The 18964-nt window shown below is 41.1% G+C and overlaps 1 protein-coding gene across 2 annotated transcripts; it reads right to left on the bottom strand.

Moving 5' to 3' along the window:
• Positions 1-76: 76 nt before the first annotated feature.
• On the bottom strand, positions 77-18657 carry LOC126043832 (cytochrome b-245 chaperone 1). 2 transcript variants are annotated; one of them, XM_049812729.1, is made up of 8 exons: positions 13125-18657; positions 10430-10513; positions 10216-10346; positions 8971-9012; positions 7608-7681; positions 6480-6576; positions 5066-5210; positions 77-4481 (listed from the first exon to the last, which is right to left on the bottom strand). In XM_049812729.1, exons 3-8 carry the CDS (start codon positions 10298-10300, stop codon positions 4352-4354), a joined length of 573 nt encoding a protein of 190 aa, XP_049668686.1. In that variant the 5' UTR covers positions 10301-10346; positions 10430-10513; positions 13125-18657; the 3' UTR covers positions 77-4351. The 2 variants fall into 2 exon arrangements, with proteins under 2 accessions (XP_049668686.1, XP_049668685.1); XM_049812728.1 differs by lacking the exon at positions 10430-10513 and having other exon boundaries at positions 13125-18656.
• Between the last annotated feature and the right edge of the window lie 307 nt (positions 18658-18964).

Raw genomic sequence — 18964 nt, 5'->3', positions numbered from 1 at the left:
TGGGCTTCCTGTACTCTGTCCTCCCCCCATTAACTCCTTCAGTAGGTCCGTGCCAAGTGATTTAAACAGCCATCAATATTTTAATACATTTTAATTAAAAACAATAGAAAAAGACTACAGTGACACAAAACAAGTTATCAAAATTGATTTTATCAGTTGGACCGCTTTTTAAAAAAAGACAATATACAAGGCCTTGCTGAAATTCTACTTGCAATTTAAAATTAGAAAAGCAATTTCTAAACATTCTCCAGAAGTACTTTTGCCTCTCGGCAATCTACTAGTGTCAGAACTAGCACTCTTTACTATGTAACCAGAGTAGTTTTTGGTATCTGTGCAACTTCATAAATACAGCACAAATCAAGTCTCAGCTATATGGTATAAATATTTGGATTTTCTTCAAGACTTGCACAATTGATTCTAGCTACTGGAATATCTCATTTTGTGATATAACAGAATACTAGATTATAGCTTAGATGATGCAATTTTCTCCCTTTGTACACCACACAGCCTTGCTTTTGTTCAGTATGACAGCTAAGGCTATGTTCCTATCCAGCCACATACACAGAAGTAACTTCAGATGTGCTGCTCAAGTTTAAGCTGAAGCATCTGCCAAATGGCACTTAGGATACAGTTATATTAAAAGGACATAATAGAAAGTGTTGGCTTTATGGAGCAGGGGGGTTAGATCTAACTTAAGGTCTTTTATGCAGGTTTTCAAATCACTTGTAAGTCAAACTACAGCTGTCTAGTCTCAAGTTACTAGACAGCCTGAGATGCAAAAACCTTAACAAATACATCTGTAATACTCTTCTAGGAGTACCTAATTTCCTAACCAAAACTAGTCATCCCTTTTAGTACAAGCCACTTTACGTCAGGGACACATAAGGCTACTTTTACTGGGCTTTTCAACATGCTAGGCCCAAGAGAAGTGAGGAAAACCATTCGAAAAAGCCTTCAGTAAAATGGTGAAAAGTGGCAGGAAAAAAGGATCAGAGAGAGGACTAGTGGAAGGAGGGAAGAACAGAACCTCTCCTGAGTTAGCACCTGCTGTTCTAGAAGTTTCTTCAAGCTGCATCACATTGCTGAGGAGTCCACAGACATCGCTGTAACCAAATCCATGTTAACAGCAATTTGCAAGTTAATCTTCCATGCACACAGTTACTGCAAAACATGAAAATCTTGATCTGTCTCCCAAGTACAAGAGACAAAGTTTTTGAAGACAGGAAGCTCAAAACTTAGAACAAGAGAAACACACAACAGCCTGTGATACACGTTCATGTATGGCATCCAATTGCCAAGTTAAGACATTCTTTACCAGCACTGTCGATCAGCATCACAAGCTTCCAGTTGTATGTACGCATCAGTCAGCAGTGCCCAACATACAGCGCGCAGGCAGAACCCACAGCATTTGAAGAATCTACTCGGTCCCCCTTCACATTAGCTCAGTCTACAGAACCTGGGTTCCCATTTGAAACTGTTCTAGCTTGTATGCCGACAGAGCTGCCAAATGCAAAATGGAAATGGCACAGGAGAGCATTACCTCAGCTGTTCCAAGTGAAAGACTGAGGAGTCAAAATACTCCTGCTAGACACACAGTGCATGCCAGCAGTCATCCTCTCCTGTCTACCATCAGTAGGATACTGAGGTGTGAGGGGGGACACTACAGAACATCTTAAAAGTTACGATCATTGGACAACAACTCAAAATGCAACTTATTCCACAGAATGTATTTCAAGCTATATCTTACTATAGGTCATTCCTCTTTCTAGGGATTCTCAATCTTCCTTACATTGTTTTAGTCTTTGTATAATGATATTGCATAGTCCATAAGCATACACATGACTAACATCAAGAACATACAGCCAGCCAGACATACAAAAGAAGTCAGCAGAAGCAAGGCACATGATGCAGTGTAGGGTTAGATCAATAGACGTACCTTTCTAAAGCTGATTTTGACTGGAAAATCACAGTGTGGTTTGTGTCTTGCACGGAATGTTAGCTCTCATGGAAATACAAAAGAAACCCAGTATGGCTAAAATGGAATGCAGGTAGTTTTGTCTATTTCATCCACAGTCAAATCCATGGGCTTAGACTGTAAGTGCAATGCACATGCGTACCACATACTCCCTCTTAGTATCTTTGCTATGAAGCAACAGTTATCTGCAGGTAGAGCCCTTCTGCTTACTTTATACCATTAAATACTCTAGTTTTTTTCAGTATTTCTTACTGGAAGTCTTTAGAACACTCAGCACTCTAATTTTACACAGTAGGGTTAAAAAAAAAAAAAGAGTTCTCCCAATTCCCAATCTCATTCTCCTCTCTCTAAAATAAGTGTCACCTAGGGTATATATTGCAGTAGATTTAAATGAAGAACTCTCCGAAGTGTTACACCCTGCAATATTTTTTTTAAACAGGTTTGATGATTATTCTTAGACTACAGCTGTGCTTCAGAATAAAGGCCAAATTCAGCTAATTGCCTGCAACCTAATTTTCCCACATTTGTACATAGCAGCTTCCCAATTCCAGTGACGTGGGGTAGAGAGATTGAAAGCCACACAATTAGCCCACCAACTCAGAGGACTTCACAAGCACGTCTATTGGCAGAGGTCTGCTTTGATAGCTGATGTGATTACAAGTTTCTTTTCTTATTTAATAGAAACAGACCCACTTCTGTGCTGCAGTCAAGCTGCATCAACAGCTATCTCCCTGTTACAGTTTGATTACCCTTTCAAACTGACAGTAAGAGCATCTTTGTCTCACAGCTCACACATTAGGTCTAAACAGCTGGAAGTAAAATCTTGGTACAACCTGTTCTTTGGTCAGATAAGCATATGCTTAGTTTCAGATATAGCTGGAACACACAACAGGACATAGCTTCTGCCAAAATCTTTTCATAGCTTTCTCTTCTGTAGAGGTAGAGTGCTTTGAAACAAGAATGCAGGTTCTTTTCAGTCCTGAAGAAACTGCTGCCAGAAGACATTTGCTGCTGGCCAAATGTGAAAGCAGACCACACAGTTACCTTGTACCCTGTTCAGATGTCCTAGAAGTAACTGTGTAAATATTTTCTAATTCAGGTCTTAAGACCATACAATTCCTAAATTAAACCTAGTGAACTTTAATACAGGCAGGAACTTGTTGGAGGAACTTTCAGCTCTTTACAACTTTTTTCTTATACTGACATGTTGATATAGGCATGATGAAGTTTTAGTTCTAGACAGAACATGTTGACTAACAGAGGTAGCTTTTACTTCAAAAAATATCTTGGAAAATTCATATTTTAACTATTTGTGAAACCACTGGTCAGAACAAAGACAGTACACACCTGAAGTAAAACGTGTACAAGTCAAACATTGGATCTATCCCAGCTATCTTAAAAAAAAAAAAAAAAAAATTATTTAGCACTTCGGTACCATTTCAAGTGAGGAAATACTAAATAAATCCAGACTACCATGTTGTTTGACATTAGTTTTTTCCCTACCTAAAGAAACACATGTGCTTTTCTTCTTTTCTAAATACACAGTTAAAATAGTAAATGTTGACATCTACGAAAAGGTTATTCTATCTTGGGCTAGCCTATGCCCAGAAGTTAAGCAGAACAGGATTAAGCTAGAACATCACAAAGATGTTGAATTGTCAACATGATCATTTTTTGTTCACTATTTATGGCTCCTTGGCAAGTCCAAGAGAAGTAAGACAGTGTAACAAGCTGATCAACCTGATGGTTCCAATTCCAAAACAGTCACTCAAACTTTTAATTTCCACTGGTATCTAACGGCAAGTCAGTAGTAGAGAATATAAAAGTGTCACTATTCAGCATCACCTAATTGCATATATTAAGCTGCTTAAACCCAATTTAGCAATATATTCAGTCATTTATAACATTTCAAGAAAAACCTTAAAGCATTGTGAATTACAAATTCAGCTCTTCTACATTTCATATACTGTACCTGCAGCAGATGTTTGCAATAAGTGCAAGTTTACATCTGTATCTCCAGTTCATTAATGGGAAAGCAATAAATGACTTCAAACCCATGAATTAATAAATAACTATTCCTAGACAAGTTTGATGAGCTGACAAGTTCAAAAGCCAGCAGTGTCCACATGCATGAACTGAGGCAAAGGAACAAATAAAACAGAATTTGCTTTGGACTCTACAACAGCAATACTGGAAGCATGGATCTTGAAGCAGTTTAGCACTAAAAAAGTGCCCCGAGACGGATTCCTCCCATTGTAAGTGCACATGTAGAGAAATGCCCAGGCCAAGATTGTGAGGAATTTCTTTTTCTGAAGAACAATCAGTATATTTTCCAGATATTTGAAAGCCTCTGCTTTCTTCAGCTCACAATGATTATTAATATTTATCCTGTGGTTCATCTGCATCACTAGCCTCTGTTTCGCTGCTCTGAGAGAGATCTTGTTGGCTCTCTACTCTGTCCAGTTCCAGAAAACTAGTAATGAGTTTGGCAACTGCCTCCACATCACTGTGGAAAAGAAGAAGCAATGTAAGAGTTAGAGGAACTGTGATGTCCACAAGACAAGAACAGGCATGCTAATTCTTGAGAATAACTGCTTGAAGGACCAGCCAACATACGGCATAAAGTATGACTGACAGCATCCCACTTGTGCAGACATATCAAGCCAAGCTGTTACTTCCACATCACAACAAATCAATCCTTTCCCCACAGTCCCTGCTGCAAGATTCCTTATTATTAATGCTTAAAATAAATCCTCTGTTAACTGATAAATACACCAAATGTTTGCAAAATAGATTTAATCCCCTGTGCCACTGCACAGCTGAGCTAGTGAAGGTAACCACAGCAGACATGCAGCACAGAAGGGATCTCAGATATCTAAATATGATCAGTCTTCTGATGGGAGATGGTGTTACCCAAATACCCACAACTGAAAGCATTTTAAAAAGTTAAACTGAATTAACACAGGGTCATATCAGCAAGTATGAAAATGGAGCCAAGATGGAGTCTCAATAGTTGGCAATTACTGTCCCATATGACTGGTATTTCCCACCTTACACATTCTAATTAAAAAAAAAAAGTCCACACTGCACCTTCTACAGCCCAATACCGCACTCTGAGTCAGTGGGTGTGAAAATCCAGTGACAAATCGTAGCACAACCAGGTAACCCTTCCCAAAATATCGCACAGTCTCCTCTTCCACGTTCACATCTCGGATCTCATTCAAAAGAGCCACTACTGTAAACAGATGTGGAAACAAAGCAGTCTATTAGCATTACAGTAAACTTTCAGCACTGCTACTAGTGACTTGCATGACTGGGACTGTGCTCTTGAGTACTATTGCTCTGAACCCATACAACCAGGGCAGTCCTGCAATAGCAAACAATTGCTGAGCTATTCAGGCAAAATAAACAAGGAGAGACTACAGCACATATTAGCTGGTATAGGCCCTAATAAACAAGCTACACTGCCTCCCAGGAACTGGGGACCACTAGTTTATTACTTACTTTAATGACAGTTTTAACTATTTTTCTGTACAGAGTAGGTAAACAGGTGTTCAGTTTACTGAGATTGAGCAAATACTGAAAGATTTAACTGTTCAGAACATCTGCTGATCTCTGCATCCCCACATTAACGGTACCTGAAAGAGATACTACCAAATAACCTCTCAGGACGAGATATGCTCAGCTCCCCAACTTTTCTTTAGGGTATGCTTATACCCTAAAGAAAAGTTCAGAAATATTAAACATCCTTCTCTCCACATCTCTTATCTTCCATCTCCAAAATGAACTGTCTAAAAACCAATTCAGCTTAAGGACATTCCAAATCTTGTCATTTTTCTAAGCATATTGACAGTTGGTTTGATTTAGACTAGCAAGCAGAATAAAAAAATCTGACATTGAAAAGGATCCTACTTTAGTCTGCAATGGAGCTCCTGTCTCACAGTGACTCAACCAAGTCACATACTATACTTCAGCCTCTGTTACTCTGAGAGGAAGCTCAAAAGAAATACGATACTGCATTAAGCTAAGCCTACTGAATATGCTGTTTTAAATGCGTATTGTGTATCTGCAGGATAAAACATGCCTGCTTGCATATATCTGAAGATTTGCCTGCCACCAAAACCAGATTAGATTACAGAAATCTCAACTCCTTGATCCAAAATTTAAGTTTTTCCACCAGTCCTACCTGCAAAGCAGGCTAGCCAAGGGAAATGTAAACCTGCACATTAACATCCCAAAGGAATGGCTAAAACCATTATGGAAAGCATTGTGTAAGCCTAGTTACCTTGGATTAAAATAACTAACAAGATGTATTCAGCACCCTAACCTGAAAAAACATTTGGGTCCTGAGAGGCAGATTATTACATCTGCTGCTTGGGAACAAAACAGATCTGGAAACATATGTAATTTAAGTACAGAACTCCAGAGAAGTTTATTAAATGGGCATATATGCATTTCTTCTGTCTGCTCACCACATTTGCTACCACAGATACTGCTTTCTCACCTTGTTCATTGCCTCCTTTTGAGAAGGTCAGTATTTTTTTGTAAAGATTGAATGTTTTCAGGCAGACTGTTCCCTTGCTCTTATCAAATACAGCTTCCTGTAAAATTGAAAAACAAAACCCAACATTTCTTAAAAACACCATCAGTAGCTATGCTTCAAAGTAAAATAGTTACATAGGAAAATAATCTTGCTAACAAAGAAAAATACATAGCTATTTTAGGGACATTTCTCTATTACTAGACTGTGAAAATCATAATCTTGCTCTTGGCTTTAACAGAGACTTTACCGTATCTCCTGTGTTCCTTCTAGAAGGAAGTTAAAGCTGGCTTCATTACCCCTCCTTCCACATTCCTTATGTAATACAAATTTTGCCTGGAATCAAATTTGAACACTAACTTGGAGCTGCTGTAATTTTCACTTTTGGTGTATGCATTTGGCCTACAGTATAAGTATACAGTGAACATAAGTTCTAGTTACACTTTTCACTAACACAGTGACTAACTCCACCAAAATTCCAGTGTTGTGCTGCTATATGGGCCAGGCTTACACTACATTTAAAATATCCCTGCCGGTCAATAAAAAGAGGATGTCTCACATGTGTGGGTTGCTTATTCTAATAACAACTCAGGTCAGTAAGGTGACCAGCCTATATAATGGGTTATTGCTCTCAGTCCAACTCTCAACAAACCAACATCCACAAGATTATAAACCAGCTTCACAAACACCATTTGTTTTCCCAATGGAAAACAGCTGAGTAGCCTGGAAGGTTAGAGCTACTCTATTTAATGGTCCGTCATTAGTTGGAACAGCTAAGTATAAAATCATGTTGTAGCAGTTGAACGTGCTATTCTCTCTCTTATGCAAGAGGAAGAAAAGGCCACAAAACATTTTGGGGCAAGTCTCCCCTTAAAAAGCACTCTTAGGTTTAGCTTCATGTTTTCATGCTTGTGTAGTGAAACAATTATTGCCCCAACTCTACTCTTAGCACAGCAACCCCAAAGAGTTTCCTCAATACCAAAAGCATAACTTGCCTGTTTGGACTGAGCAAGTTCATGGGGCTGCTGGAATCAGCATCTGCCAACTGTTTCTAAACTCACACGACCTCATTTCCCGAGTTCAGCATCTTACCTCCCACTGCTCCAGATTCTGTGCTGCCACAAAGAAACACCCAGCCATATAGAAGAGCTTCCATGCCAAGCTGTCTGAACAATGCAAAAAAATGCACAAATTCAGGTAGGGGTTTTTTTTCCTTCTCTGGTATTCAAACAGTTAGTTTTAAAAGCAACATGCTCCCTTTAAAGGCAACAAAAGGAAAAAGGTTTCTCTGATGCAACATTTTTGCCTTTAGTTGTAATGCAAGCTATTTTACAGCTCTCTCCCAGGATAAAAATACAGAAACTCTTCACATATTTTTCAAAGATTCCATCTACACTGGGCTCCAAACTATGCAGAATTATAAGCATATGATTTATTGGCAAGGTTGTTAACATCACTACGGATCTTTCTCTTCTCTAAAAGCAAAGGCATCTTACAAGGCATCCACAAAACTCTCAACTTGCTGTCAACCACCAAATATTTGTGCTGCAGAGGACAAGGGAAAATGGAAATTCACTGAAGCAAACATGTTTCTTCATAAAAGGAAGCAGTTGGCCCTGTCGACAAACAAACATTTGAATTTTATGTCCTGGAAATGTTTACATATAGCAGCCTAAGCAATTTGCTTACTCAGACTTTTACTGAAGGCAAAGTAGAACTGTGCTCAGTATTGTTTCAGAAAACTTTCTTTCAATGTCTTAAGAAAAAAGGCTGATACAGCTGGTGTATCAAGCAGCTTTCACTGGACTTTGCTCTTTAAATAAAAATACATTGATTATAGTGATAGCATATTCCTACACCCTATTAAGTTTTAAAATTTGATGTTAACAGGATGCAGCAAGAGAATCACAGGACAGCCTGCAGGATAAATTCCATAGGTGGAAGGATACCTGGCATTTGGTGCAGTCTGCTCTATTGCGGGGGGCAGGAAGCAGCAGTAGCTGTCTGTTCTCTAAATGTGTCTTTATGAGTAATTTCTGCTAGTGATGATTTAACAGTTTCCAGAGAAACAGAGCACTTCCATCAAAGGCAAGGTAATCATTTCATTATGGTGGCAAACAATCATTACATATCTTCCCGAGAGAGCTGTGATGACCAGCTAATCACATTTATAAAACACACTGAAACTACAAAATGCCACAGAGAACTAAATATCATTACTAAAAATGCTCTTGCAAATGGAAAGGGAGGCTGAGTAACAAACAGAACATTAAAGCACAGTAAGTCATACGCAGACAACAATTATTATTGGATTTTAACATTCACGCCACAAAGTGTGATAGGTACCTATACTGCCTTTGTAAGGCCAGACAGAAGCTGCAGAGAACAGTCATCAGCGTGAAAAACAGATCAACAGGACATAAACAATTCTTAAAAACAAATGATAGGCCTTTACCTGCACTATAATAAGCAGCAGCCAAACCTATGGAGGCTATTCCTAGGATGAAAGGGGAGAGAATTAGGACAAACAAGCAGCTCAAACCATCTAAAATCCCCTGATGAAAAACATGAATATTCAAAAGTTCATCACTTTTCAAAAAAGGGACAAGTGCGATTGCAACATTGATCACTATATGAAAGATTCAGGTGTTGTTTTTTTTCCTTTGAACTCAGTATAAAAAACCTCCCATTCTGCAAAGACACTAAAAGCACAGGGGCTGAGGTCAGAAATAAAAGGTCATGACAGAATCAGGAACGGAACTTCAGAGGGACTCTCAATCTAGCCATTACACCATACTTCCTCTCAAATGCAGTACAACTTTGAGCATGCTACCATAAACACTACAACGGTTATTTTTCCCCTCTAAGTGCTTTGTGGAGCCAGAAGAAAGCTTCTGCGATAAAGTTGTGTCAGAAGCTGCCAGCTCCCTTTCTCCCATTGAGGAGGAAGCAGCGGAAGAGTGCCTCATGCCCTGGAGTGCTGCTGCAACTGCAAAGATCTTGTCTCAATGAGAGTCTGACAAGATGACATCACTGAAAGCAATGACAACCTCGTAGTGTTACTGCAATGGGATCTACTCAGCTGGAAAGCAGAAAGCAGGATATGCCACATTTTCCCTACCAGCTCTCTCAGTGTGGTCCTAAGAAGCACCACTCAATTTTTTTTTCCTACATATTTAGTGTTTAAAACCAGATGCCCTTCAGAACATCCTGTATGACTTCCTATTTCATACACACAGTGCCGTTAAGAGTTCACTGTCAACCACACGCAAGATCTAACCCCAGCATTGCTCCACTGCAGATTTTTCCGTTTCTGAAAACCTTGATGTTTTTCAGTGTAAGTATGCATCCCCTTCAGAACCTTCACATTTATAATGGTATATAACATACAATAAACTTTCTTTTCTTGATGCTTCAGGACTCCCTTAAAATTCTCTGTCCATAAGCCTTTGAGGTTCTGCAGGTAAAAGACTGAAAAATTATCAGTCTCACAGTGAAACTACCATGCTGAGGAGGAGACTTCAGACTCATTTAGTGGCTATGCTAAAGGAGAAGTTCAAAGCATGAAGATTCCTCTTTTTGAAAGAAGACTGCCTGAAAGACAGGCATCTCTCATTAGAGGCTCTTTCAGGAATTTATTCTGTGAAACCCTTCCCTTAAAGCAAGTTCTGAAATAAACTGAGGAATATTATGGTCTTACCAACAAAGAGAGACCAAGATCGGATGCCAGGTGACCTCTTCAGATGAAGACAGGAACTTGTACGGTTTTCAACCAACATGTACATCTTCAGAAGAAACTCCCAACAACCCAGTCTGACTCATGAAATGTCACTGGACAATAAAACAGATAAGTAAGAATTTAAAATCATTGTTGTCTTCAACACTCTCCCCTCCTAGCATTTTTCAGGACTTACCAAGTCTTAATCTACACTATAAAAGATGTCCAGGATAAGAACATAGTCTTTTTCTCGCAAGAGCAATATGCACACTTAGAAAAACTGCAAAGAAAAAAAACCTGTCATGTGGAGACCTGTACAACAACAACAGGAATCTGAACTCTTCTCATTTTGGGGGTAAAAGTCTCTTCCTTTCTATCACAACCAGATTCCAGAAGAAAATGTGAAAAGCAAGAACCTGGAACAATGTTGTTGCTAATTCATGCAGCATTTCAAACAAATAAAACAGCAAGAGCAATGGAAAGTTCTTTGACAGCCTTTTACCTGCTAACTGCAAAAGCTGCCATGATGGACTAGCCTGGCAGCTGAAGCAGGACAATGCAGCCTTCTGCAATAGAGACATCAGGTTTCTCATCCCTGATGACAGACCAGCAAGGGTTACAGCCTCAGCCTAGCAGTGCTAGTGCCACATAATGCCATATATGGCATTCCCATCATTCAAGCCAACTCAAGAATAAAACCAGGAGTTGAACAAGTATGCTTGTTTCTCCTCAACAAGACCATGCCTTCAGCCTAGACAGAAAGTAACAATAAAGATTAAAAACACAGGTACTAATTAAAAACAGTTAGAGCTGGGCTATCCCATGCAGCATTTTCAGCAAGTTTTCACTATTTACAGCATAAAATTGTTTTAATTCTGGCATGATTGTGAGCCCCAGCCCCCCCAAAAAATCTTACCCTAATACTATCACCACAAGCATAAAGACTGATTCGAGTGAGATGCAAAAGGCATATGAGGACCCATCTGATCTGTTCAGGATTGTCACTAGATAAAGGACAGGCTGCTTACTGCTTCTCTTATGCAAATTGGTAGAGAAGCTTGTTATTATTATGAAGACCACAATCCAGTAAAAGTCAATAGGAAATGAAAACATGTGCTAAGTAAGCATCATGTCATAATGTTAGCAGATTATACATTGGCCTTAATCACAGATTTCTTCTATTTTGCTCGGGTTTTTTGTTACAACCTTCATACCACTTAAGGTAATGGGTTTTAAGCAGGCTTCCTCAAAAGGTGTTCTAAAAGGGTATCTACTTTTCTGATTGGTGTGATAAAGCTGAATTTCCGTGATGCATTCTGGAGACTGCAGGAGCATTAAACAGCTCATTTACTGTTGAAGACAACAAACACCAACTCCTTCTATTGACTGGATACTTTAATCATCAAATAGCCTACTCTTCCACCCACAGAACCACTTCATAGGAGGTTGGCATTAAGCTGTTAGCTGCCTATGATAACAGGTTTCCAGAAGAATGCCAACATTCAACAGGTTTTGAATAACCATGAAAACCCCGTAGAGAGCAGGCCCAAGCACACCCAGATTCTTACAGAAAAGCATGTGATTTTTAGTCCTTTAGTCATCTTGCTGTTCTTAGATACTACATGACGCTCCCGCAATTCTGTGCCAACTGGCTAGTTTAGATTCAAAGCTCCAGGGGATTATTTTTTTTTACTCTTCCATTTAATAAAGCAGATTTAGCTGTCTTCTCAGTTAAATAAAAAGCACACATGACTTTGATTTTAATCTCTTAGCAACACATCTGAGAGAATCTGAAACCAAAAGAGACAAAACCACTTATGCATAAGACACTATCTCCTCCGGATGTCAAGCATCAAATTTTAATTTTCAAATTACTCTGGTGAGTTGCTCTCAATATACTGGAAAATATTTCTGCATGTACAAAGCCTTCTCCTGCCTGCAACCTAAAAAAATATCAACAAGTTATCAATTACATAAGGATCACTGCAGAAATCTGGCTGTATTTCACAAACAACACACCCTACTTAAAACACAACTCGTGTGTGTACCAGTTAGACCCATTAATGTGAACTTTGATATCTGCCCCCCCCCCCATATTCATTCAGTAAAGTCCAGTCGTGCAAATGCCAGTATTGGTTTACTGTTGGACACTCAAAGTCAATAGCATCGTCTCTCCCGGAGGCAGCTGCTTGCAAGACAGGTGCCTGCCTCAGGGAACAAAAAGCACCAAAGCAGCTTCTTAAAGTTACGCTTAATAACATAACTCATAAACGTGCCTTTAAGCGAACACAGAAGTTTTACTATGACAATTTTACAATTACCGAGAGAGAGGTATTTTGGGGCTGCTAATTTTGCTTGAATTTGTTGGGTTTGACATTACGCTGATCTTCAGCACCAAAATAAACATTCATAGACTTCTCTCGATGGGGAGGGTGAGCTAGCAAAAGCTATCTAAACAAGCACCTTGAACGCTTCGCCACCAACATCGATCAAGCCAGGACCGTGCACCAGCCTGAAGTTTCTTTGCCTCCCAATCCCGCCCCTGCCTCCCCTCAGGGAGACCCACGTCCTTAACCGGTCTCCCCCTCGCTGGGCACCCGGTTAGGGAAAGGATCTGGAGCGTGCCGCCAAAGCCAAAAAACAGATCTCGGCTTTTCCCCCCGCCGCCCCCGACCCGGCGTGGCTAACACCGCAGCTTGAGCTGGGACTCGCCCCTAGCGGCCCCCGCCGCGCCCCTAGCCAGGCCGACGGGGGAATCGCTCCCTCTCGACGCCGCGGCCCGCGACCCCGCTGAGCCTCAGCCCGCCCCGGGGCGGACCGGCGACCCCTCAGCCCGGCAGCCACCCCCACCCCCCCCCACCCGCCGCCGCCGCCGCCGCCGCCGCCGATACCTGCCCGGGGCGCGCAGCAGCGCGGCGGCATGGAGGCGCTTTCAATGGGACGCCGGGGCGCCTCCGCTTCCGGCAGCCCCACCGCCCTCAACCATAGAGCGCGGCCAGAGCGGCCGCTGGGATGAGCCGGCGCCACGCCCACCTCAAGGAGGATCGGATGCGGCAGCGGCCATTTTGGGTGAGGGCAAGGAAGGGGATGAATAAAGCTTCCCTCCTAGCCCCCTCCTTCCCTCGTCCGCTGGGGCTTCACGCGCGAGGGGAAAAGGGAGAGCCTCACCCAAGATGTCGGCTCAGTGCCCGCATTCAAGATGGTGGCTAGGCCTGTGGCTGCAGCCTGAGTAAGAGCGTCGACGTTTCCTTTAAGTTGTGTGGCTTTAAAAAAGAGGAGAAAAACTGGCGTGTTGGTAGAGGAGAGAGGTGAAATGTTGTAGGGTGAGGCTGGCTGCGTGGAAGAGCTTTACTGGGCACAGCTGGTGGCACTTTGCTGGACCCGCTCAGGGCGAGGTGGATATGGCCCCTTGCACGATGGTGCCTGGCGGGGCTGGCCGGGTGCTCCAGGATGGGGGGCAAGGGAGGGTGGGGGGAGCCTCTCCAGCTCCAGGCTCTCGATGGCAGCCAGTGCGTATCCCGCGTTTGGGGCACCAGCTGTTGTAGAGCACTGGCGCTGTGCGGTAGCCATTTCTCAGTAGTACTTCATGTCTGTGTTGTTTGGGTAGGAGGCTGTGGTAGGGTGAGGTTTGTACGTGATTTTTCAGTGTCGCAAAGTTGTCTCGGGATGGCTGCTCGGAGAAGACTTGCTACTGGGACCTTGATTCCCAGTGGCAGCAGCTAAAAGCCACTATTCCTCTGTCCTGGCTGTGTCTCTTATGGGTATGTACCCCCATGAATAACTACACACATGGAAGCAGAGAGCAGACTGCTTTGTTTGACGTTTCCTGTTCTTCCAAAGGTGACTTTTGACACTTGTGAGGGTTTCTGCTGGTGCTGGGGTTTTTTGCCAGTAGTAAATTAATTACATCAGTGTTGTCAATTGATGTTTTATCACAAGTTTTTAGTACTTAATTTTTTTTTATGCTTTAGCTTTCAGCAATGATAGCTATGATGGTTATAACAATTGAATGCCATGTATTTTTGGATAGCTGTTATAACTGTGAACAGAACCCCGAGGAAAATTAATGCTATTGTTCCAAAAATGGGGGGAGGGATTGCAAAGCAGAAATAACAGTGATAATCTTATGGATTTAATATTGATGTCATGACTTTTTTGAATTGTATGTCAGCAGAAAGCATGTGTTTGGAAAATCTGTTGTTTGGGGAGGAAAGTTTCTAATTCACTAGAAATATTGAGTGACTTTCCTGTTGTGGACAGTAGGCTACATTTGAAAAATCCTTTGTGTTTCCAGTTCAGTTAAACATCATTCACATATGAAAGCTGTTCCTGTTCTATCAATTAGAGCAACTGCTCCTGTCATCTTTGGGACCTAATAGGTGAAGTGCAGACACCTGTAGTTTAGCTTAACTTCTTAAATTCCCTTTATGTAAGTCAATGTATAACTTCATCTATAAATGATATTCAGTCCTCTCTCAGTTGCACAGGAGTGTGGTCCTTCCTGAATGACATACTCAGTTTTTGGTTTTTTTTGCTAATACGAATCCACATACTCCAGAGTGTTTGCTCAAGGCTATAACATGGTAGAAGTTTGTTCACCTGTTCCTGAACATCATTGTTGGTGAACACTAACAGATTTTGATCAGACAGTGTGTCTCATAACAGTCCAGAGTGAACTGCTTGAAGATAGGGAAAAAAACCCTCGGAGTCCATGGTATAGACTTAACTGACTGCAAGTAGTAGAAAATACAAACTGATCTACAATTTTTGTGTAACTTTCTTAATGGGAAAAAGCTTTGAGGAACTGCAAGAATGAATTGGCATGCTTGTGAGTCATGAGGTACCAGCTGCCGGATTTGGATGAAAAATAGGAAGTAATAAGTATCATGTGTTCTCAACCCAATAAAGCAGCTGGCTGAGTCTTCTGGAAAGAAATTTATGTATAAGTGGTTGTCAGTCAGCTTTCATAAGCAACCAGTTTCTCTGGAAACCAAATGTTAAGCCATTTTGTGTGATACAAGACAAAAGATTTCTTGAGTCTAGAGTAGAGTGAAATAAGAAACTCATCTGTCCACTCAGTATAAACTACACAGCATATCACTCTGTTTTATTCTTATGTTACTCTCTGCAAAAATATTAGCAATTGTATATTCTGCAGTTCTGCAAAGACCACAGTAGGATAACCTGATATGACTTAATTTAATTATGAAGTTGGAAATTATTGCAACTATGGGAAATACCACACACACAGACAATCTAGCACTTGTCTGAACTGGAATATGGCAAGGATCAGTGTAAGCTTCTGCTATTGATTAATGAGTCTTACAGCATTTTTTTCTGCAATCACCTGGGGATTTTATGCCCGCACTTGAAGTAGGTAAGTGATGTTACGCCTACCAATAAAAGTGGGAAGACGACACACATTTTAAAAGCTTGATCTTGGACTGAAGGACCAGCATGAATTCCAAAACATGTTGCTGCAGAAACAAAAACTATTTGCTGGAAGAAACATTCAGAAATATGTAATTGACTATTTGTAGACTTCCTGCTCAATAATATAAAAATAATTTTTTGTAAGGCATTGTATAGTAAATACACTTCTAACTTTTAAGTCATTAATCTAAACCCAGGACCATGCAGATATAACAGAACTGGTCTTTATTTTGCATTAGTTTCACACTACTTATATTTCTGGTCCTTTTTCCTAATTTCAGACCATTTTCCTAAATATTCTTTTCTTGCTCCTTATACCCTCCTCCCCCTGCCCCCCCCGCCAAGGTCTTAAACTTAGACATTCAGCTGTGCAATAAGCATGTGATCTTATTAGCCTGCCAGGATAAAATTCCTAGTGAGCTTGATTTTAAATGGTTGGAAACAGTCACCAAACCAGTGTTGTTTTGCAGCTGGACAGAATTGGCTCTAAGTCCCTGTTACAAATGAGATCATCCCATTGAGCTCTGTGTGGTGCCCCACTGACCTCCATGGGAACAGTGTGTATGAAGCCTGGGGAGTACTCACTTCATGGAATACGTGTTTACCAGCTGTAACTAAGATTTATTGCTTAATTCTGACAGCTGTTGAGCGGCATATGCTGTCACTAACTTGAAGAGGCATTTACAGTTTGCAGTGCCTTGTAGGACTGATGCATAACCTTTAAAGCTTTCTGAAGCTGTTTGCAGCATACAGTTTTCATAGAGAGATACTTAGTTTTCTATTTCATTCTTGGTGTAAAAGCTTTAGGTGCAGGTATAAATGTGAAATGTAGCAATGGAGGCGAAATACATCAAGAGAGGCCATAAAAGCAAGTAATGCTCTTAAGTGCTACCTACTGTTGACATAGGAAAGCTTTTATATTGTGATGAATTTTTTTTTTTTTTTTTGGACTTAGCCTTTGCAGCTGTGGCAAAGGTAGTAACTGTTACCCGCCCCCCCGGGCAGATTAAAACAGGATGGTGCTTTCTCTTCTCAGGTTGTCAGGCATGGTGCTGATGGTAATTGATCTGCTGTTCTGTGGGAAAATGGCATAAATAGCTAATGGAAAGCAGAAATTGCTCTTGGCAATAAAATAAATGGGACATCTAATTATCTAATGATTACACAAGTATAATCTTAAACCATGCATTGAAACATTGATTCCTTGCATGCTCTTCAGTTTGTAGAAGTTTTTTGCTCTCTTTTTTGTTTGAATTCTTAAATTGAAATTAATTCAGTCCAGGTATTCCTAAGCCAGAGGGTGAAGTAGGTATACTTAGGATGTGTACCTAACATGTCCTCAATGTTTCTACAAATGTTTCAATTTTCATGTAGTTACCTAGTTTTCATTGTGAATATAAAGACATATGGGGGAAAATAAAAAACTATTTTAAATATTATCTTTGTAGAGTTACAGATGTATCCAAAACTGTCATGGCTTTTGAAGAATCACTATATCAAATTTGGATAATAAATGTAAGCATAATCGTCAAAGTGTGAAACAGAAGGATTTTAGCTATGCCTTTATGTGCAAATCTCAACACATTCCTAATTTAGAACTTTCATCTGTGCTATCACCATATTTGTCAATGCAGCTATGGCTATTGTATCCATGTGGAATAAGTTGTGAGATTGGCACAGCTTTTCAGTATGAAAATATTCATCCAAAGAACAGGAAACAAGATGTCAGCTAATGCTGCATTCCAGCAATTTTGTAGGAAATGCAAATTCTTAGGTTGCACAGGGATTGCTCCAGAGTGATTGTAGTGCTTTTAAAAAAACTTGCATTAATATGCTGATGTGAAAGCATTTTGAATAAAGATAGCAGAAGCACAGAAAATGATTACCAAAGCTATTACAATTTTTACCTCAGGCTAGGATTAGTGGTATTTTTCCAGGGTATATGTAAAGCAGTATCAGCTTATTTTTTCTTTAAATGGGTGGTAAGAAAGTGTTTCTATTTGCTTTCATTATGGTAAAGCAAAGGAATTCCTGATTTCCTTGACCTCAATGATAACTCACCTATAGTCTGTAAATTAAAAAAAAAAAAAGCCTTTTTTTAATGTTCTGCTCTGAGGTTATTTTTAAAACACTAATTGATTGTAAAAATCTTTAGCAAATCCATGAACATTTGGTCCTCTGCATTGTGATGTCTTTTAGAGACAGTTGCAGTGAAACAAGCATTTAGAGAGTTATGTCCTTGGGTGACATGCTTCTGCAGCCATGACTGTCTCTAGTTCTTGTACAGCATTGCCATTTGTGCTTAACAAAAATGTTGTCTGTGGATTAAAGCATTAGACCCTACTTGTAACAGGAGGGGATTTACCCGGTGCACTTGATAAAAGAAAGTTGCAGTTTAGGCAGGAAATTGCACCTTTGTTGAAAGTTCTGTGGTTTAATTTCTGAAATGTCATTTTATACTTGCAGAAATTCTCTGCACAGCTGTAGGTGTATGCTTATACGTCTGTTCTAATGGGGGGGTTAAAAGAGGAGCAAAATGTGTATTGAACCTTTCTGTTTAAATGTTACAACCTGAGGTTTAGGAAGACAACCAGTCTGACGTAAATCATAAGCATCTTAATTGATACTTCGGGGCCGATGAGGTTACGGAAGGCTGATATTTATGTTTAATAATGCAATACATAAGGGTTTGTGATACCTGCCTGGGAACAGGGTCACGGATACTTGCATTTTGTTACAGAAATGGGAGGTCACAGTATATTGGTTAAATAAAATGGTAATGACGTTGTATTTAGTAACTTCCACAGTGTTATTCCGTTTAAAAGGGACCGAGAGAAAACAAAAATCGCGGGGGGGGGGGGGGGGGGAGTCTTTATGGGACAGAACGGCCGAGTACGTTTTAAACGATATGCGAAGAAGCCGAAGCCTTTGGGAAAGGCTGCACCCAGCTGCCCCTGATCGCATTACTCGATGTCCCTGGAGGCGAGGTAAAGCCCGGAGGCCGCCGTGCATCACCACCGGCAGCCCGGGTGAGGCCGGGGCCGTGTTCGCCAGTCCCCGCCGTTCCCGGTCGCGCTGCGCGGCGGGCAGGTGCCTGGCGGGTCACGTGCGCCCGCTCCCCGTTTTCCTACCCGGCTCGGAGGGAACGGCGACGGGGGCGCGCGGGGCGCGCGTGCCGGTGGGGTCCCTCCGTGCCCGCCCCGCGGCGGGGACGCGCGGCGGCGCGCTGCCGGCGGCGGCTACGTGACGACGCTCAGGTCCACAATGAGCCCCGCCGCGCGGGGGGGCGGGGAGGCGG

The sequence above is a fragment of the Accipiter gentilis genome, chromosome 10 (genome assembly GCF_929443795.1).
Source record: "Accipiter gentilis chromosome 10, bAccGen1.1, whole genome shotgun sequence".
Taxonomy (NCBI): domain Eukaryota; kingdom Metazoa; phylum Chordata; class Aves; order Accipitriformes; family Accipitridae; genus Astur; species Astur gentilis.
Note: the sequence above shows the minus strand (reverse complement) of the source record. Positions and strands in the feature narration are given on the sequence as shown.